Source organism: Heterocephalus glaber, unplaced genomic scaffold (genome assembly GCF_053883595.1).
Source record: "Heterocephalus glaber isolate CG9 unplaced genomic scaffold, H.glaber_assembly_v1.0 deba00001497, whole genome shotgun sequence".
Taxonomy (NCBI): Eukaryota; Metazoa; Chordata; class Mammalia; order Rodentia; family Bathyergidae; genus Heterocephalus; species Heterocephalus glaber.
In genome coordinates this window covers 1,274,726-1,296,542 of record NW_028258320.1, presented here as the reverse complement: position 1 = coordinate 1,296,542, position 21,817 = coordinate 1,274,726, and the positions used below count along the sequence as shown (strand labels likewise).

The following is a 21,817-nucleotide window of genomic DNA, read 5'->3' as shown; positions in this document are numbered from 1 at the left end:
CACCCAGGAGTTCTGAGTTCCATCACCACAGGAAGGAGAAGGTGCTGCAGGCAACGGGAGCCAGGCGCAGTGCAAATGCCTGCCACCTAGCACTCTGGAGGCTGAGGCAGGAGGGGTACAAATTAGAGGCAGTGAGGGGTGGTGGTGCGTGCCTGTCATCCCAGCACTCAGGAGGCTGAGGCAGGGGGAGCACTGTGAGTTAGAGGCCAGCCTGGGCTACATGTGAGTTCAGGGTCACCCTAGACTATACAGTGAGGCTCTGTCTCAAAAATACAAAAAGCAAAACAAAAAAGGCAATAGGAAGACACAAGAGGCTCCAGAGTGAAGAGAACGTGGATGCCGAAGGGGTCAGACAGGAGAGCTTGGTGACAGAAAGGACTTGAGGTGACTGCAGCATTCTCACCTCACCTTCCTGTCAATAGTGGGGAGACCCCAGAAAGGGTTATGGCTAGGAAGGGAGCTGGGGGTCCCCCGAGGACTGCTGCCCTGGGTCACAATCGCACCGGGCCACCGCCAGAGGAGTCCTGCTCCTCTGAACCTACCATCAATCCGGCTGACAAGCTCCTCCAGCGCCTTGACCTTCTTCTGAATCCCCGGCTGTGCGAAGGTGTAGTTATCCTGCAAAAGACACAGGGCGCAGGTGAGCAGGGGCCCGGCCCGCCGAGCAACTGCCCCTCCAGTTCACTGAAACATTTAGGAAGCACAGGTTCTCTTTTTTTTTTCCAGTACTGGAGATCGAACTCAGGACCTTGCGCTTATGAGGCAGGTGGCAGAACCCCTGAGCTAAATCCCGGGCCCAAGTATAGGTTCTCTTTCCAAACCCAATGCTGACTGCTGGCCAGTGTCTGGGGAGGAAGGAGTCTCGGGAAAGCCTGAGGGAGCCCCGGATTGTGAAGCAAAGCCATGGGGCTCTAGGCATCCGGCAGGAGGGAGGGGCCTTCTCTGACACAGCCAGCGAGGCCTGGGGACTTCCCAAGTCCCAGGGACGCCAGAGCACCGTGAAGCGGACCAGACACAACGGAGGGGCCGTGGTGGGCAGTGCCCTGGCCAGTCCAGGAGAGCTGTAAGGAAGGAACCACATCTGTGGGAGCCCTGCACCTGGCACCCCGCAAGGGCAGGGCTGCCCCACCTGGATCCCGTCCAGCAGCTTGCTCATGCACCAAAAGCTGTCGGCCTCGATGCTCCGCAGCATGTCCTGAGACAAGTTGGTCACGTCGAAGTTCTCCACGTCCTCTTCTGTAAAACAAAAGGTGAACAAGGTCCAGAGGCCTTATCTGAAAGAGAGAGAGAGAGAGAAGGCCAGCGGAAACAGGCTGACACGAGGCCAAGGCACGAGGGCCTGTCCCTCCGCTGCCCTTGTTGGTTGGGCAGGCGTGTCCCTCGGAGTCCCAAGACCTCCCTCAGTGCTCAGCGGGCATTTCTCACAGCAGCCCCGCTGGGCCCAGGCACCTGCCCCTTCCTCTGCACTTGTTCATTCCGTTTCTGAAAGCGGAAATTCAAGCCTCACATTCGAGCTCTACTCAGCTCGCCGGAGGGGTCTGGAACCCAGCGGGCTATCTTGCACACACGCTGGCCCATCTCGAGACCCACGGCTCATCTCGAGGATGGAACCCTGACTGGGGTCAGGCAGACCACAGGCCTGGCCCTCGGGGTGATGTGGGTGAGCCGAGCCTGTGAACGCTCCTATGTTTAACGCCACCGAGCTGTATTTCCCAGGATGGGCCCCGCTGAACACTGATCCTACAGAATTCGCAAGGACAAGAGAGGGTTCCGTAGACAGGTGTGGATGAGAAGCACTGCGAGACATCGGCACCATCTTGGAGATTTGCCAAGATCCGAGCATCTCAGGGCTCGAGAAGTCATAGGCTTCTGCATTAAGTCAATCCGTTCCACTTGGCTCACCCACATTTCCCAAGCTTACTTAGCCATGGGACCTCTTGTACGAGCTGCTCGTGGAAACCCCACAGTGCAGCAGGGGTGAGAAGCGGTTTGGTCTGAGACCCAAATAAGGAAGGGGAAGAAGGAAAAAACCACGCAGTGCTCCTCCCCCCGGCTGCAGGAGGAGCAGGCCCTCCTCAGCCCGGAAGACAGCCCAGCACCCACCGCCCACCACGTGCCTGCACGGGCACAGGAGACCTTCCAGCCCTTGAATGTGCACAAAGGCAGCTTTGCCCCTAGACCCACAGCGCTGCTCTGACCCAGGGTGGCACTGCAGTCCCTGTGCTAGGGTCAAGGCTCTGTTCTGAACCTGGCCCCTTCGTTGATGGGAACCGTTACTAAGACCTATAGCTGAGCCTTCACACAACAACATGGAACAACTCTTAGACTCGTGTTCTGCTTAAAAAGGTGCTCTTATGTGAACATCAAGGCCTGTTCAGACAGAACTTTTGCGGGTAGAGTGAGGTGCTTCGTCAGAAAAGCTGTGGCTCTGAGAATGCCCCAAAAGTCTCACTTTAGGTTAATACTGAGCACAGTGCCCAGCACATAACAGGCACTCGGTGGATATTCCACACGAAGCTTTCAGGAAGGCGTAACGTCAATGCTAAGGCACAGAATTACTTCTGTTAGACTTTCAACCACTGTACACAGAATATTTATGTGTGTTTATACAAGCAGAGAGGAAAAAATATATCACAGGGTTTACAGCGCTTATTCCCCAGGTGGCAGGATGAAGGATTTTATTTTCTTTAAGCTTTACTGGACTTTTTAGAATTTCAACAATAAACATAATTTTTATAGTCCTCTAAAATGCACAATATTTTAGGAGAAAAAAGTCACAATTGACTCCGCTTGCCTTTTATTACCAAAAAAGAATAAAGATTTTGTAAAACAACATAAAGCTTGCAGAAACTAAGAATTTAGATAATGTATAAAGGTCCATTTCATTGCCAGGCATGTTGGTATACACCTGTAATCCCAGCACTCATGAGGCTGAGGCAGGAGGATCACCATGATTCTGAGGCCAGCCTGGACTACATAGTAAGTTCAAGGCCACACAGCGAGACCATATCAAACAAACAAACAAACAAAAAGAAATATCACTTTCGTTTTTGTCCTTATTAAACATTACTTAGGGCCAGGGATTTAGCTCAGTGGTTTCGCCACCTGCTGTGCAAGCTCAAGAACCCAAGTTCGATCCCCAGTACCCCCCCCAAAAATTATGTAGTGTTTTGTGCATGATGATATATGTATATAATTAATCTAGTTAAGCAATACCAGGCCATAAGGCCCGGCTCTGAATCCCCATTTCTTTCTGCTTCCCGTGCCCTCCTGAGAGCTCCCCAGCCACTGTGCGTGCCCCAGCTCGTTTCTGCACAGCGGGATCAGCCACACTTTCTCCACCATCCTCCAATTCTCGGGTCAGGAACGCTGAGCTGCTCCAGGACCGGCCTTGCAGCAGGACACAGGGTTCCGGGAGACTGCAAGGGAGATCCAAGAGGGACAGGAACACACACACAGGCCGGAGACAACCCGGGTCTCTCAGGACAATGTGGCACGAGCTGACCCACGACTGGCCTGCGGTCTGTCCGTCAGACAGGACAGCACTGGTCCCGGGCAGACACGGGCTCAGACTGCAGCGACGAAATCCCAGCTCAGGCATGAGAGCTACGCGACTTTGGGCAATTAGCTTTACCTCTGTGCTCTGATGCCTCATCCGTACAGGGTCGGAGGCTGCTATGAGGGTTAAATAAGTTAGTATATTAAAAGGGCCTGGCATAAAATAAGCATTATGTAATTGTTAGCTGGCATTGCTAGTAGCATTTTATCATATGAGGAGCAAATAGAAGTCTCTCTTGTTTAAGCCGCTGACATTTTACATCTCTAGTATTTGCAGCCAAACCTAATCCTAAATGCCAAACCTGCCATCCCAAAATAGGCCTTAAAAATCAGTCAATTCTCAAAGCTTCCCACTTCTACTTTTTGGTCTTCAGGAAGAAAATCAGGCCAACTACACGAGGTGCTAGGCTGGTAAGGATCCTCTCTGGCTACACAACTTCACACTATCGCTGTCCTGGGAGCCAGGAACCCACTGATCGGTGCTGAGCCCCACTCTGGGGCCTGCAGCAAGGGACCCGTGTGCTTCAGCAACAGCAGGCGACAGCAGCCAGCTCCCAGGTTTCTGGAGGGTGGAGGGAGAAGTGAGTAAGGTTCTTCTGCCTGCGGGAGGGTAAAATTCACACAAGCAGCCAAAACCTGTGAGCTGAGTGCACCGGCAGAAAGCAGCAGAGAAAGGGAGGAGCAAGTGCTCTGGGAAGGGCTCTGTGCAGCATGAACAACCTGCTCCGAAGGACCGTTAATGTCCACTTGAGGAAACTCAGCACATAATTGCAGCTGAGGTGGGAAACCATGCCAGCCCAGGATCTCGAGCGAGAGAGCCAGGGCTGTGTCTCCCGCTGTCACGACAAGCATTCAGCGTCCAGCACGCAGACCAGAGGGACCAGGGCTTTAAGGGACACCTTGTGGCCATTTCAAGAGGCAAAGCATCGGAGAGGAAGAAACCAAAAAGCTCTTTATAAAAATCAAATCGCCCACTCTGAGCATGACAAGAACAGGCCTATGTATTAGCCGATAAAATGTGCCTGAGTGGTGGCTCCAGCCAACGGTTGGTTTTTCCTGAGAACTCTTGAGTCCTGGGTCTGAAATCAGCTTAACATAGGCCTCACAGACTCACTCCCGGCTTCAGGAAGAACTGGGGTTTTTTGGTTTTGGTTTTGGTACCGGGGAATGAACTCAGGACCTTGTGCTTGCCAGCAGGCACCAGAACCACTGAGCTAAATCCCCAGCCTAGGAAGAACTGGTTTTACCTAAGGTGACAAGTATAACCCGCTGCTCTGGTTTCTGAGCACCTTCTTGACCCTGGGGCAGTTTCCAGACTTAGAGATCCCTGGATCCATGATCCATCTGGTGGCCAGAACCCAAGGGCTCCCAGCCACAAGCAGGTGGCTTCCCAGGGCCTCCTGGCCTTGTTTTGTTAGAAACTGGACTCCTAAGAATACCCTGAATATTTTCTGATTACAAAAGTAAAATGACTGAGGAAAAGAAAACATAAATCCTTTTGGACATACACCTAAACAACCTCAGAAAACAAAACCTTATATATTTCATTCAGAAAAATAGTTTTTAAAAAAGCACAAGAGCCAGGAATTTAGCTCAGTGGTTCCAGTGCCTGCCCCACAAGCACAAGGTCCCAAGTTCGATCCCCGGTACCAAAAAAAGAAAAGCATTAAGGGTTGCCTGATGGCTTCTGCGTACCTTTTGAGTGGCCCTAGTTCTATATAAACATGCTGGTGTTGCTGCTCTTCCAAGACCATCATGACGCCACTGCCAGCCTTCAGCACAGACAGAGTGATGGAGTGGCCACTCAGTCAGTCGCAGGAAGACCACACCGCCTGCCGCCGAAGGGAGCAGTCCTAAGGGAGGCGGCCTCTCTGCGGTGATGGAGGAAGGCTCTATTCTGTGGCTCTTGCTGTGAAGGGACCCACAGGGAGGCCCATAATGCTGCCTGTCGGAGGAGACTCAGCGTCTGAAAATGCAGGGAAGCAGCTGACTGTGGGACCCTTGGACACATGCCCGACACTCGGGGCAGAGACCAGGACCTTGGAATGACACACGAGCACTGGTACCCGGAGTGGGGTAACCTGGGCATGTGTGTCATGACACCCTGGTTAAAATTAATTTACCTTCAAGTTTCCTCTACTTTCCTTAGATTCCTGTACTGTTTTCACTTTCATTTAGCAAAAATCAGAAGCTGCTGGTTAAACCCGCCTCTTGGTGTTGGCTTGAGATCCCAGCAATGTCCTCCTCTTGAGATAATAACAGAAACTCTCCGTTACTAGGGAAGTCAGTCCAGTTTCACCCTTGGTCTTTGAGTAGTCGTCCAGGGAAGCACAGGGTAGGGCAGGGGCCACGCAGAGAACCAGAGATGCCGGGAGAGCAATGGCAGCCAGGAACCACGGGTGTGGAGGAGGAAGTGTGTCCGACAGCCAGGCGGGACTCGCCACAGGCATGGCCTCCTTCTCTGTGAAAATGTGGGGTTCACTGTGAACTACAGGCTTCCTCCTACCTCCTCCAGACTCTGCTCAAGGTCATGCCTCGGTGTAGCCCTGGCTGGCCAGCTGTGTAACGCCCGCCTGCTGTTCCTGCCCTGCCGAAGTGACACACCCTTGTCTCTCCTGCTCAGCTCTGTCTGTGGCACTTGCTGCACTTGGGACCTGAGCTTCCTGTGCTTGGTCCCCAGTGAGGTGTGAGCTCTAGGAGGCCATCAGCGCTTTGGGAGGGGTTGGCGTTTTTCTCCAGGGAGTGCATTCCCGCTCTCACGGGCAGAGAAGGCTGCTGTCACCTGAGGCTACAGCACACCCTGGGCTCGCTGCTCAGGGCTGCCTCTCCTCCTCTTCCCTGCTGGGCTGTGCTGCAGCTGGGACCCTCGCTGGGACGCTGGCCTGCAGACACCAGGAGTCAAACTGACGCCTGTGTTTCTACAACACCAGCCTTGGCTTCTTCATCATAGCAACACGGAGACTTTGCCAGCTTTTTCAGTTCATGATGTGCTTCTGCCTCCCAATTTAAACCTGTAAGGATGGGTTTACATACTGTAAAGGGCATGCTCCTCCGTAGTTCTGAGTTTTGATGCGAATCTACATTGCGGTGAAAAATCAAAAGGCCCCAATCCATGTTGGAGCATCTCTGTCCCCCTAAGAGCGACTCCTCACGTCCCCTGCCAAAGGCCTCTGTTTCAGTTTCTGTTGCCGCACACCAGCTCTGCTGGGATTTGGAGTCCACAGAAATGGAATCATATGTGTAACAGGTACTTTTTGTGGCACCTGGCATCCTCCACTCATCAGCTTAATGGATCTGAGATTCCTTCCATGTGGCTGTATTCGTCAGCGTCCCTTTTATTGCTAAGTCCTACTCTGTGGCGTGGATGGCTGTTAATGGGTCGAAGGGTTGTCTCTGTCTGTATGAACCAGGATGCTAGGAATATTCTCGTAAGTTCAAGTCTTCTGGGGGCTGTAGTTTTCGTTTTCCTTGAATGAGTAACTGAACAGCAGGGCTTACTCTGGTTAGGGGCCTGATGCAGTGCCTGGAGCAGGCCTGCGGGTGAGGGTGGTTCTCACTCTACCGCACCCCAGCAACTGTACAAAAGTGGGGCTCACTGCCCCAGTGGCCAAGCCCCGAAGAGCCGTCCCAGCCCCTGAGGACAGGATCTTGCAAAACTAGCCCAGAATATTTTCCCGTTCATCCAGGCAGGTGTGGGACGCCTAAGTGGACACTGTGTGGTTTTTCTTCTAAGACAAAAGATGTTAATGTAGAGATTTTTTTTTCTAAACTAAAATCTCAGCACTCAGGTTTAATTGCAACACTTTGCAATAAATAAATGGGTTTTGGGTTGCAGTTTGGGTCTCTAAAAGGTTCACTGTCACCCCCCCAAGTTAAAATGGTACACGCCTGTAATCCCAGCACTCGGGAGGCTGAGGCAGGAGGACAGCGAGTTTCAGGCCAGCCTGGGCTACACAGCGAGACACTGTCTAAAACAAACAAATGAAGTTTAAAATAGTCCCTGGCCTCGAAGAATGAGTCTGGGGGTAGAGGGCAGGTGCTGCCAAAGACACCCACAGGGCTCTAGCAGAGCACAGGCAGGACAGTGGTGGCGTGGGAGGGTCTCGGGAAGGACTCCAGGAGGAAGAGAGGGTGGCCTTACTTCCTTAATTCCCGTGATTCACCGAGGATTCCCCCGGGGATAAAGAGACGGCGTAGCACAAGGTCTGAGGTTTAAAATGTCCATTTTGGATGGCTGAGCTTGAGGAGTGAGGAAAGGGGACACATCATATAGGTCCCTGCACTCTGAGATGAGACCTTGAATGGTTTTAGTTTTAGTTTCCTGAGACAGTCTTGTGTTTTCTAGGATAGGCCTGTGCTCGCTTCGGCAGCACATATTCTAGGATAGGCCTGAACTCCTGGGCTCATGTGATCCTCCTGCCTCAGCCTCCGAGGTAGCTGGGACTGCAGGCGTGGGCCACTGTGCCCTGCTAAGACCTTGGACATTTTAGCCAGAAGGTGATGGATGTAAGGGCTTTAGGCAGAGGAGCTCTGTGGAAGAGCCTGTCTGATGATACAGAGGAGTGAGGTGAGAGTCCAGGGTGAAGCCTGGGCTCAGAGACCCTGATCTAGAGACGTCCTGTCTCCAGCAGGGACCCCTAGCCCTGACCCTGCCCTAGCCGGCTTACTTGCAGGAAATGAACTTTTATAGGAGAAGCTGGCTTCAGCAAATAAAGCAGCAGCTTGGGGCCAGGCTGGCTATGGACAGCTGCTCTATCAGCTCACTCAGAAGTGAGGCGCCAGCCAGGCACAGTGGTGCACACCGGTAATCCCAGCAGAGGGAAGCCAAGGCAGGAGAATCACAAGTTTGAACCCGGCCTGGGCAACTGAGCGAGGCTCTGCCTCAAAGTAAAAAACAGAAAGGACTGAGGATGTAGTTTTGTGGTAGAGCACTTGTCTAGTATGTGTGAAGCTCAGGTTCAATCCCCAGGACAGCCAAAAAGGGAGGAGTTGCTGGATCTCCCTGTTCCAACTAGTTCACAACAAAGATGACACAAAGCATAAAGCAAGCTCAGGTGCTAAGTGACGGAAGCAGGAAAAGGCACAGGGGACAGGGGAAGAGAGCCAGGTACAGCTCCACCAGGCAGGCAAGCCCCCCGAGCTGCGTTTGGTGAGATGGGGTGGCAGGGGCGGCTGCCTGGGGAGACCTGGCAGAAGACCTGGGCCCTGGGGAAGACACTGGGGCTCCTGCAGCAGGGGACGGCCCCAAGCAGGGCTGCAGCAGATAGCCTTGCAGAGCCGCTACCTTCTGGGAGGTGGTACCCTTAGAGAGGGAAGAAAAGCAGCATTGTTACCAGGACAAGAGAGCCACTCTTGAAACCCACAGTGTTTTATCTCTGTTCAAGAAGGGCCTTGAGGCAGGGAGAAGCCCGTAATTTATGGGCTGAGGTGCAGCTCCGTGGAAGACAGCATGAGGCCATAATCGGTTCAATCACTGTAAAACAATAAACACCCCCTTAATTTACATCCATCAGCGGATGAACAGATGAATGTGATGTGGAATATCAATACCATGCAACAGTTAGCCACAAAAGGGAATTAAGAACTGACACATCCTTTAACACGGATGAATTTTGAAAAGCAAACCCACAGTGATGGATTAGTGGCTGTTTAGGGGAGCTGGAGTGATGGCTGAAGGACACACTGTTTCTTTCTTTCCTTCCCTCTCTCCTCTTCTTCCTCTCTTTCTCTCCTCGCTCCCTCCTCCCTTCCTTTCCAGGGCTGGGGATCAAACCTCGGGTCTAACACATGCAAGGCAAATGCTCTACCATGGAACTCCTACTGCCAGAACCAAGGTTTCTTCTTGAAGTGATAAATGTCCTAACACTGACTGGGAGACAGTTACCCAGCTCCGCAAATGCACTAAGAACTACTGAATGGTACACTTCCGGTGAGTGGATGGTTGGTATGTGAATTACACCCCAATAAAGTTGCTACCAAAAACCCCCACAAAACTTAAAAATGTATTGCAACTTCAAGAAAAATTCTAAAGGGTGCCCCACCTCCTCGTTGGACACACTGGTTCTAGGTTCATCTGGAAGTCCCTAAGGACTCTACTAAGGGAAATGAGCTGGTTACAAAGGACAAATACTGATCACTAACCCCTAGGATGGAGCAAGACAGCTGAGTTCACTGAACCCAAGAAGGGCAGCTGCTGGGGCAGGGAGGATGGCTGGACTCAGTGGGGACAAAGTTTCATGCAAGATGAATGAACAGCTCAAGGGGTCTGCTAGGTGACACCAGACCTGCAGCTGACAATTCTGCATTCACACTCCAAGAGGAGGGCCCTCTCATGCTGAGGGTTATCACACCGAAAACGGTAAAAATAAATGAAATAAGATAGTACAGTTTATCTGGAGGAAGAGCCAATTTTAAAAAACAGAAGTGAAGGGCCGGGGATTTAGCTTAATGGTGCTGCCGCCTGCCTCACAAGCACAAGGTCCCAAGTTTGATCCCTGGTACTAAACAAAACAAAACAAAACAGAAGTGAATGGCCCTGGATTTACACACACACACACACACACACACACACACACACACACACAATAAAGCTCAAGAAAATGGTACTTGGATAGAAATGGAGATCAATGGAACAGAATGAGGCAGAGCCATGTAAATGAAGGAAGTTATATCATATTATGAAGACAGATTCCATAACAGCAAAAAAAGGACCTATTTTTGAAAATGATGTTAAAAACAATTTAGCTATCTAATCAGAAGGAAATTCGAATCCCATCCTTTGCCATACAGAAAAATAAATTACTAATGGAATTTTATTTATTTATTTATTTATTTATTTTGGTTTTCCACTATAACCTTGAACTCACTATGTAGTCCAGGCTGGCCTCAAACTCACAGCAATCCTCGTGCCTCAGCCTTCCAAGTGCTGGGATTGTAGGTGTGCACCACCAAGCCTGGAAATTTCATTGTAATGATATCTATAATAACTAAAAATTATAAACAACTTAAATGTTTCTCTACAGAGAAATAGTTAAATAAACTATAGAAAAGCCTCAGTATGAATATAGTAAAGTTGCTGAAAATTATGATGTAAATTTATACGTCCAGTCATGGACAGCTGAGGATGAAATTTTTAAATGAAAACAAGCAAGAGGCAGGAAAGTCTGGATAGTTCAATCCCATTTTTCTGGACACAGCAAAGGAAATCAAAAAGAAAGACAAAAGCCTGTCTTTTGCACAGTTCTGTCCACACACCAGAAACGGGCTGCAAGGTTAGCAGCAGTTATTTTAGGCGGGCACAGGGTGTGGACGTGGGTGTGGTAACATTTCCATGTTGTTTTGACTTTGTAGAAGAAAACACTCCTCTACTACAATTTCGTGTAAGGTAAGGAAGAAATGTGCTGCCTACTATGGAGCAGAGAATGCTGCAGGAGAGGCCCTGGATGGGAGGGAGGAGGACCTGAGCCTAGAGTCCAGCCTGGCCGAGCACAGGTACTGAGGTAGGGTTTGCAGTCGAGTTTCTGAAGCTCACTGCATGGCTGACCCTCAGCTTACTCAGCTGGAAAATGGGCTGATGCCTCAACCTTAAAGAGACCCTGGGGGCTGCTAGAGGAAGTTAGGTCTGTCAAAGTACTTTACAAGTACTAAAGTGATTTAAAACTCGGGGTTATATTACTGCTTGGCATGGCAAGGCCCTTGGTTGAAAACCGGAAAAATAGGGGCTGGGGATTTAGCTCAGTGGTTTCGCCACCTGCTGTGCAAGCACAAGGACCCAAGTTCGATCCCCCCCCTGCCCCGCCCAGTACCAAAAAAAAAAAAAAGAAAGAAAAAGAAAACCAGAAAAATAAGGGCTAATGGTACAAACTCCTTAGGGAGAGAGACAGATGAGAACGAGGGATTGAGAGATTTATCAACCACCTATAGAACATAGGGCTCTGATTTGGATCCTATGCAAACAAATTGTTGAATAAATGTATAAGGACTAGGAAAATTTGAACGCTGGCTGCATATTCGGTTACATTACAGAGCTGGCATTACTTTTCAGATGTGATCACTGCCTATGGCTGTGTCTTTCTTAGAACACCTGGTCATTCAGGGATACACACAGAGACATTATGACCGAAATGATGTGATGTCTGATACTGAGATGTCATCCTAATAATCCACAGGGGAGCAGGGTGGAGAACAGACAGGGGCCACATGAAACACGGCCGATGGCTGAAATTGGGTGATGGGTGTAAGGGGGTGTATGGTATCATTTCTTAATTTTTACATACGTTTGAAATTTAGCATAAAGTTTTCATTAAAAATGAATGGGGTGGGGCCGGGGATTTAGCTCAGCCGTTTCGCCCACCTGCTGTGCAAGCATATCCCCGGTACCCCAAAAAAAGAATGGGCCCGTGCTCCTGGGTGAGGAGGCCCTGAAGGCCGGACGTGAGGCCTGCTGCAGAAGCGACCCTGTGGCTGGCCCAGCCCGGGCCATGGGAAGGGAGGAGAGGCCCAGGCTTCCCGCACACATGCGCATACACAGGCTGTGGGACTGCAGCGGCTTCCCTGTGGGCAGGTGGGCGGATTCACCACACTCGGGGTCAGAAAGCAGGTGACAGGCATGTGGAGGAGTAAAGGAAAGCTGGCTACAAAATATGAATGGCAGTGACGAAGTAATTCAGCATCCAGTCAGAGCTACACTGCTGAGGGTTCTTTGTAACTGGCGTGACACTGTCACCCGCATGGTAGAACAGCATTTACACCTCAGATGTAAATTACTGAATGGATTAATACATTCCTAGGCTCATCTTTTATGTTTTTGAGACAGGGTCTCAAGACTAGCCTCAAGCTCCTCGGATCAAATGATCCTTTCGTCTTAGCCTCCCAAGGTCTAGAGGCACGAGCCACCACAGACAGCTCACAGCCTTTCATACTACTTCAGAAAACGCCTAGGTGGTGGGCATAGCTGAGTGGCAGAGTGTGTGCTGAGCATGTGCAAGGCCCTCGTTCAATCCCCAGCACTGAAAAAGGAGAAGAGGAAGAGAAAGAGGAAAAGGATGGCTACTATTGCAAGAAGCCACCCCCAAATCCCAACAGACCAGCTCTTATAAAATTAAACGGCCCCTAAAAGTTGATCGTGTGTGTGTGCATGTGCGTGTGTATGCGTGTGTATGCATGTGTATTGGGGTGGCAAGTCCTCTAGAAAAGGCTTTCTTTCATGTTTTTGGAAGCTAAATTTTAACCAGTCTTCCTTGCTGCTTAGAATCACCTGACAGGGTGGTGAGAATGACCTTCTACCTTTATTCCCAATTCTACGCTGGTTGCTGCTACTTATACAAAACAAGGCTGGTATTCAGTTGCCTTTACTTTTTGAGTCTGCCTCAGGAAAGACCAAAACACCATCCCTGTGAGCTCCATCAGAAAGCCTGAAGAAGATGGACCTATTCCTCCAAAGCCCACAACAACCCATCACCCGAGTATAAAGAAGGGGTCCTGGTCCTGGCCCTGGTGCTCACGAGGAGGCAGGGGCTCTCACAATGCATCTGGGGAGTGAGGGGCTGCGCAGAATGCTTCGCTGAAGTCTGGTTCAGTGTTCTTATCCCTGCATGAGCTCTCGCCCTGACTAAGGTACAAAGCACTGGACCATGACAGGTGGGACTTCCTGTGAAGCTTGAAGCAAAGAGATCAAGGAAATCAAAGAGGAGAAACAGAGAACCCTTAGCTTCATGACTCTGCTTACTTTAAGCTGGAGGAAGAAAGACTGCACCACCAACACCGTGAAATTAACCACGCTCCCAAGTGACAGACACAGTGGGTAGGAGGTGAAGGAGGCACAAGGGGGGGATCGGACCCTCGGCGCACGCCGGCCCCTCTCATCGCCTCTAGGGCCACAGCCTCTCCTCCTCTACTCGCCCGCACCCTGCTCCCAAGGACAAGGCCTGGTGCACAACCTCAAGTGCCAGTGTTCACGGTGGACCCTTGCCTGTGTCCAAGTTCAAAATAATCCTGAAGTAACTTCAAATAAGCCATCTAACCATCATCTGTCTATGCAGAACATAAATACAGCAGTGGGGTCATTCTTACAAGGCAGATCTTTTTAGGTGAGCTCTGATCATCTCAAGAGAGAAATTCCAGGCTGCTACTGCTGTTGAAAGAGGTTTCGCTGTATACTCCAAAGCCTCGATCTGCCTCATTTGCAGCAAGACAGATCCCCCGGCTGCACTCGCGGGAAAAACAGACAAACAGATGGCAGATAAGAAAGAGCAATAGCTGTTCAGCTTGGTACTCATGCTTCTTACCCACATATTCTGAGAGGAAGACGACAAAGAACGGAGTGACCAGGTCATTAATTCCCTGGACGTACCCACTGGCAGGGTGTCGGATGGCCCAAATAAACAGAATTCTTTCAAAGATCTGGGAAAATGAGAAAGGAGACACAGGGTTAAATCACAGGGACACACTCTCTCCCTCCACTTACCTACTTCACAATTTATTCCAGGGTTAGTACAGAATTTTTAGGGAAATTTTAAAATACTGTGGAACAGAGGAAAAATATCAATACAAAGAGTCTCTGACACTAGTTGTTCTGTATACTTCCTGCCGCTTATTCACCTTTGCCGTATCTGGTTACTGTGACATAAACTGGGAAAGGAAAGCGACACAAATGACTTAGCCGAAGTTTCGCTATGGGGCCACTGATTGATCCTGCATTCGCCTGTGTGCGCGGTGCTTCTCCGTTTCCAGGAGGAACACATCAGAGCACCCAGTTCTGCTGCCTTTTCTAAATCTTTTCTGGTCACTGCAGGATATGAGGAGGCAACAACCTTCCCCACCACCCTCGCCTCTCTCCCTGCTGAGAAGGCAGGAGATGTAGATTCAGGTCTCCCCCAGCCCGACAGGAACAAGGGACAGACTAGACATGCGGAAGTCCCTTCCCACCACAGGGTGCAGCCCAGACACCTGCGGGCGATGGAACACAGTGAAACCAAATCCAATGGCTTCACACAGCTGGGACTCGGAGAGAGAGAAATCTCCACAGCCCCTCAGGAAAGCATCTGGGGTTTGGTACCTTTGTCATTGAACCCCAGAGGCCTAGGTTGGGGACGCAGATCAGGTCTTCATAGGCCCTTTGGAGAGTCCTGCCCTGTCCCATTCAACTGTACTCCCCCTGCTTTCATTCGGACTCAACTCCTCCTCTGGTTCTCTCAGCCCGTGGATACCCACTGCTTGGCTTCAGCCGGGGACCACAAGCCCCAGGGCCTGATGGGAAGGATGGCTTTGTCCGGTGGCCTCTTATCTCTGTGAACCACACCAGAGGGACACCGAGTGGAGGGCGGCACGTGTGTGGGGGACAGAAGGTTACAGGGCCCCACAGCACACAGAGTCTGCTCCCCGGTTAGATTAAAGAGGCTCCCAAGCCAGCGGTCTCCCAGGGAAACCAAGAGAAAGCAAATGGTTCCACGGTTTTGGAAATGGTTACACTAAACAATCCAATCTATGGACACAACAAAGGGTGTTTCTCAGCCCCTGTCATGGGTAGCTGGGGCTGCAGTCAGCTGTCAGAGAGCCAAGAAACCCTGCTGCTGGTGGTGAGGACCAGGCCTCTGCCTCTCTAGAGTCACCTCTTGCTCTCCGGTGGGGGAAGAGCACGGCACCCTCGGTTGCTGGTACCAGCCCCTCACACTTTCCTCTGTTGCTGAATGGCCTCTCTCCCTTCCTCGCACATGGATCCCAAGCTAGACCCACCATGTCCTGGAGTCTCAGCAATGCCCGCCCTGCGGGTCCTCTGCCCAGGCCGGCCTGTGTCATCTGGAGCCTGGTGGGGAGGCCACTGGGGGCAGGGTGTGGCTCAGTGGCTGAGCAGGGGCCTGGCGTGTGCCCGATGCTCTGCTCGGTTCCCCCAGCACCACAAAACATACACCACGCCAACCAACCCTCCTCTCCTCTGGGAAGAACTTCGAAGGATTTGCGCCGCGGGCTGTCAGCCCTTCGTGACCACACAGAGGCCTGGGACTGGCTCCAGCGACGGCCACCTTCAGGGGCGCTGGCTGTTCAAACCAGGATTCTGTGCAGTGCCCCTGTGCACCAGAGAGCAGCAAGCAGCTACTGGGGAGAACGTGGGCCCCGAGCCAGGGGAAGTCCAGAATAACCCACCCTACATGCAGGAGAGGTAGACAATCCTCTTCTAACCTGGGTAATTCTGACTTACTATAGGAAAAAGTTCAAGTATCTCAGATTTGCAAAGCATGCCTTTCAGTATTCAGTATTCATCGTCACCCAATTCTTTGCCCCTATTTCTTTCAGTACTAGGGCCTGAACCCAGGGCCTTTGCACAGTTGAGCTACATTCTCAGCTACATTCTTTTTATTTATTTTTATGTTTTAAGTATTTGGGACAGGGTCTTGCTAAGTTGCTAATTTCCCCAGGCAGGGCTGGAATCTGCAATCTTCCTGCTCCACCCTCCAGGAGTGCTGGGATCACAGCTGTGTGCCACCACACCCAGCTGGTGCTTTGCTCCTTCATTGGGATTTTTACTCTGCTTAAGAGGACTACAGCCTGCTACATGAAACAGTGATTGAAGAAAAACTGGAAAGAATCAAATAACTTTCCAAATTTGGATTCAGGTTCCATTCCTAAAAGAGCCTCAACAAATTACTGTCCCTGTGCACCAGGAAAGGCTAAGGAGCCGAACATCAGCAAGTTCAAATGAGGACTAAGCAGGGCTGAGCTGTGGGAAACCGAATGGGATGATGACAAGGATCCCAGATGCATTTTTAGCCGCCCAGGAGCTGAATCTTACAGGTAAAATAACAGTGTCACCCTCAAAATCTTCCTTATGGCATCGGCAAATCAGGAGGGATCCTGCCAGAGAGGACATCTCTAGTAGACAGAATTATGAATATCATTCAAAGCCAAATAGCAATTTTGGGGAGCATTAAAACTGCCATCCTTCTCGATTACAAGGAGGACCGAAAGCTCAGTTCAAAAAGCACTAACAGGGCCGGGGATTTAGCTTAGTGGTTTCACTGCCTGCTGCGCAAGCACAAGGGCCCGAGTCTGATCCCTGGTACCAAAAAAAAAAACCCAAAAACCAAAAAGCACTAACACTCGGTGTTGTGTTGGCTGCCGGAGCGTTCCCACAGAAATCCCTGATCTCAAGGAGTTTGTCGTAACAAACAGCTCGGGTCACAAGACAAGAGTTCCCTTGAGACCCTCACCTGCTTCACTAATTCATTAGGACTCAAAAGTATCGCTATTAATTTCACTCCTGGATTTAATCCCAAACAGACTCTAAGAAGGGACGCAGACAGGTATCTGCATCCCCAACGCTCACTGTGGCATCCTGTACCACAGCCAGAGGAGGAAGCACCCCCAGACAGACCGGCAACATGTGTCCATGCACATCTCGGAGGGGAAATCTGCCCCCAGCCACAGCCTGGGTAAACCTTGAAAATATCATGTTAACACTCAGGAGGCTGAGGCAGGAGGATTGCCATGAATTCGAGGCCAACCTGGGCTACACAGTGAGTTTAAGGCCAGGGTGAACTAGATCGGGAGACCATGTCTCACTAAAAAAAAAAAAGAAAATATGCTAAGTGAGTTAAGCTAGTCACAGAACAACAAATACTGCATAATTCTGCCAACTTAGGGTGCCTAGAACAGTCAAATTCGTAGAGACAAAAGGCAGACGGTGGTGGTAGGGATGGGGTTTGCTATTTATGGGGTACTGAGTTTCAGTCTGGAAAATGAAGCAAGATCTGGAGACAGCTGGCAGCAGTGACCACAGTGTGAACATACTCAATGCCACAGCATCATGTGCTAAGAGATGGTTAGAATGGCACATTTTATGTAGGTTATGCTGTTTTGTTTTTGTTTTTTGAGACAGGGTCTTGCTTTGTAGTTTCAGGCTGGCCTTGAACTCACTATGTAGCCCAGGCCGGCCTTGAATTCACAGCAATCTTCCTGGCTCCGCCTCCTGAGTGCTAGGATTATAGGCATGTGTCACCATGCCGGGCTATGCATATTTTACCACTTTTTTTTTTTTTTTTTACAAAATCAATACTTCCAGTTTGGTAAATTAGAGAAAACTTAGGAGTAGGAATTCTAAGATGTGGGTTCTTCGGTGTTACTAGGTAGCTTTGAGATGCTGTGCATGTTTCTCAGCCTCTCGGAGGGTGCTGGGCAGTGTGCCTGTTCTGAAGATCAAATGGGATGACAGGAAGTGTCCTGTACCAGGACCACTTTAACATGGGCCACCAGTGACAGGGAGAAGCAGCAGAGAAGGCTAAGCGATTCCTCACCTCCTGCACGAGGGGCTGCTGGAACAATGGAATGAGAGGGTTCGTCCTCGGAATGTCAATGTGAATCTGAAAGAGAGGCCACAACCAAAAACAAAAATGCAGTGTGTTCTTTAGACAAGTTTTTTACTTAGGGAATGGGAAGCAAAGGAGTAAAAGCTAGAGCACAATTTATCTTTAGAAAGAACTGACTGACACAGAAAGAAACTAAGAAGTCCCATTACCCTGCCTGCTTCCACGAGAGCCAGGAAGCCTCCCCAAATTAACCACTTTCGGGACACAGTGACAGGCTTCACTGCCTAAGAGGCGCCCGGGCCCCTGTCACTTCTCTGCAGTCTCAGCCTCTCCAGGCTGCACTTCCGGACCAGTGTGATTCAAGAGTGCACCTTTCTTTCCAAATCCTACTCATAATCAGCTCCCAAGAATGAGGAGCCTGACATGACACACATGTGCCAGGACAGGGGACCACCAGGACCTGCATATGCAGCAAAGAGACATGAGAAGTGGGGAAGGGCCAGGGGACCAGATGTCACTGTGTTGGGTTTGCCTGGGGACTTTCCAATGCCCAGCCAACTGGTCCTAAAGACAGTGGCTGCAGGGCAGCAGCAGAGGATACTGCAGTTCTGGGCTGGCTGGAGAGAGCTGCCTGCCCACCTCCCCCAGCCCTGGACCCCCCTGCCCTCTCCACGCCGGGAGCTGCCAGCAGCTGGACCTCTACCCATGGTGGGTGCCTGCACCGCTCGTGGTCTCTGGGTGGGGTTTCAGCACGGCCCAGGGGAACTGGTTTGTACAGTGAGGCCGGAGAAGCACTGCCACTGACCAGTGCAAAAGACCTCTACCACCTAAAATCAGAGTTGCTGGACGAACAGAGGGGAAGGAGTCCTGAAAATGCACTTCATGTGCAGCCTGAAGATTTGCAAAACCTCTACCCGGGGCACTACCAGGAGACCCCTTACCCGGATGACTGACAGACAAGCAGAGAGATAGTGGCCCTGTACCTGTCTGTAGGTGTCCTGGTGATGCTCCTCATTTCGAGAGTCATAATACTGCTCGATGAAGCCAAAATATTCCTCCCGCTTCCGCTGCAGGGTCAGCTTCCGCCTCTCTGTGTTGGCTGGGAGGTAGCCCTGCAGATAAGCCTGCCATCAGCTGGGGACAGACACTGGCAGATGAGTCCGTACCCCTACTTCAGCCTAAGCAGTGGCTTGGAAACTATCAAAGGAGCAGAGGGAAAGCTGCCGAGAGGACAGGTGAATCCCTCCTGGGTTCTGGCCACGCAGCATTTGCCCTTTCCTCACTGAATGCGATCCACAGTGGGCAGAGGATGCCAGGCAACTCCCCAGGGCCCTGTGCTCCTCTGATGAGTGCCACACAGCTCCTAAGCCAGCACCATGGAGGGCGGATGTAGCTAGTGGGAGGAGCCTGGGCCCAAGTCACAGCCTCCGTGAGCACAGTGCTCTGTCCTTGGTGCAAGGTGGGGGGTGCCACTTTATCACAGCTGCAGAGTGGGCTCCAGCCGCCTGGCTACTCCCACTGAGAAGGAGTGGTGTTCAGGGGTGCTGGGGTCCCCCTCCTGGCTCTGTTGCGCCTCCTGGCCGTTAAGAAGGCTGAGAAGACGACCACAAGTGTCAGCTTGTGCTCACCTCCAAGTGTGAGAGCAAGAACATCCCCCCTGCACGTGTCGGGATGAACAGGCAAGGAGGTGGCTCTGCACACAGAAGCGGACTGCAGCCCCAGCTGTGGTGTGCAGCAGGCCAGACGGGGGGCGAAGTGAGAGCCCCCATCAGGGGAGAGCGCCCCACGGCGGCAGGACTCACCGACAGCAGCCTCCAGGTCACCGGCCGAACCTCCCTGGGAACCCCTGGCCAGCTGCACTTCCTCAGTTCATCTGCAAACAGAAGACAGCCTGGTGGGATTAGATCCTCCCACAGGGGCCCTAAAACCAACCTCCTACGGGCACCGTCACCACTGCCGCCACCATCGCCAGGCCCCGGACAGCCCCACAGCAACCCTGAGCAGGGAGCTCAGCCATGCCCTGAGAGGAGGTGAGCTGAAGGCCCAGGGTGCGGATTCGGGAAGAGTCACCCTGAGGCAGGAGACACGGAAGCTAGAGGAGCTGCACTATGGTCTACAGGCCCCAGAAACAAGTCCCATCTAATTCGGCCCCTAATCTCTAGCAGCAGCCTCTGCGTAATACCTGCGTGTCACCGCCCTGGCCGCCCCAGGGAGAGGCTGGGAGGGTAAAAGAAGGGAGGATAAGAGCACTGGTGTCCAGGGCCCTGAGAAGTCCAGTCACCAAGAGTTCTGCCGCCTGGACTCACCCAGGTCAGTGTTGTGGCTCGAGAGAAGCTGGCGGAATTTTTCCAGGCGAGTTTTCTCCCGGACTGTCATGGGGGGTGCTCCGGAAGCATTCTGGTCCGAGATCCGGGCCACGAGGGGGATGATGGGTCGGAGTGGGAGTGACTGCTGTTTGTGGAGTGGGTTCCTCAGGCATGTGTCACCTGAGATCGTTTGAAAGAGAAAGAGAATGGCCGGAGGATGAGCATGGATCAGGAGAAACCTCAACCCCGGCTGCCCGTGTCCAGCTCCTGCTGCAAACTGAGCCCAGATACTGCAAAGACTTCTGGGAACTCCGGTGCCATGGGGCTAAGAGCAGGTTGCTCTCCATAAGCCCTGGGCCCGCCGACACAGGGAACCGCCTTGACTTGTACCACAAAGTGACTGAAGTCACAGGGACATGTGCTCCTGCTGAAGCAGATGGTGGTAGGAGGAGCAAGCAGTAGAGGACTAACACTCACTGAGTGCCTGGCACACGCAGGCATCCTGTGGGTCACCTGACACAGGACCTCTCGACCTATGCTGAGAACTTAACTCCACTTAGCAGCCTGGAGAAAGGAAGGAAACTCTAAGTGACAGCTGACATGACACCTTAGGTATGCCTGACTCCAAAGCCCTTATTTACTTTATTTCCACCAAAAAAATTAAGCTTTTAACTAGGCTTGTTCTTTCATGGTTATTTCTTATTCCTCATATATCTGGGCCTTGAAAAGCAGTGGTCACGATAACAACAGTGAATACTAACCAGCCAACAGTACTAGAAAGCTTACAAAAACTGCCGCAGGACGCTCACTGGGCCACCTTCAGGAACAACTGGGGCCTAGAAAGCACGGCCCACATGCTGTGGAGCCAGGACAGACATTCAGGGACTGCACCGGGGGCCCTGGCTACACAAAGGCAGACTTCCTCATGCTGGGAGCTTCTGGAGACCCCAAGCCTGGGGAGCAGACACTTTCCCTGGCCTGCAGCTATGGAGGGTCTGTCTGGGCAGGATGCCGCTGACTCAGCTGGCACCGCAATCAGTGAGGGAAAATGACTGCACAGTGGCTGTACAACCCTGCAGCCAGATTGAGGATCGAGTGATGTCAGGCTGAGTCTGAGGCTGTTCAAGAAATTCCCTTAGAACCGGAGCCAGGACATGCTCCAGGCCTCTGAAGTTTGACTTCCTTTTCATCCATTAGCAGCCAGCTGTTTTAACTTTCACTAGAACCACGGCACTTCCCTCTCCAGCTCAGAATAACCCACTTCCACAAAACCCCCAGTGCGGCATCACACACAGCAAAAGAAACTTAAAAAGATTGCGCTGAAAGTCCTCACACTTCTTACAAATTCGCCCTCACTCCAGCCAGTCACTGGGGCCAGTTTCCTGACAAGAGAGAGGACAGGCCTGCCCCACGCACCCTGCCCAAGGCATGTTAACAGCCAGGGAGCTGTGGCCAGGCACCTTCCAGCACCTGCTGCTCCCTCGGTAACAGGGAGAGACCCCTTCAGGCGTGTGCCTGTTCCCAGGGGCCTGGGAGGTCAAGGACCCATGCCAGCCACTTGTGAAGTCCAGCCACTGAGAGCTTTAGCGGCCTTTGCCAGGACTCTTAAGCCTGCCTGGCCTAAAGCGACACAGAGCAGTCCAATCCCACCCC

At 51.6% G+C, this 21,817-nt stretch overlaps 1 protein-coding gene across 2 annotated transcripts in view; it reads right to left on the bottom strand.

Moving 5' to 3' along the window:
• Tbc1d22b (TBC1 domain family member 22B) overlaps positions 1 to 21,817 on the bottom strand; it is a 55,481-nt gene that overhangs the window by 13,337 nt on the left and 20,327 nt on the right. For both annotated transcript variants that reach the window (XM_004846665.4, XM_013072932.3), the window contains 7 exons: positions 20,165 to 20,344; positions 19,661 to 19,731; positions 18,842 to 18,970; positions 17,847 to 17,912; positions 13,845 to 13,959; positions 1,130 to 1,236; positions 543 to 618 (listed from right to left, as the gene is read on the bottom strand). In XM_004846665.4, the coding sequence (XP_004846722.1) occupies positions 543 to 618; positions 1,130 to 1,236; positions 13,845 to 13,959; positions 17,847 to 17,912; positions 18,842 to 18,970; positions 19,661 to 19,731; positions 20,165 to 20,344 (744 nt within the window). The remainder of the gene's footprint in view (positions 1 to 542; positions 619 to 1,129; positions 1,237 to 13,844; positions 13,960 to 17,846; positions 17,913 to 18,841; positions 18,971 to 19,660; positions 19,732 to 20,164; positions 20,345 to 21,817) is intronic.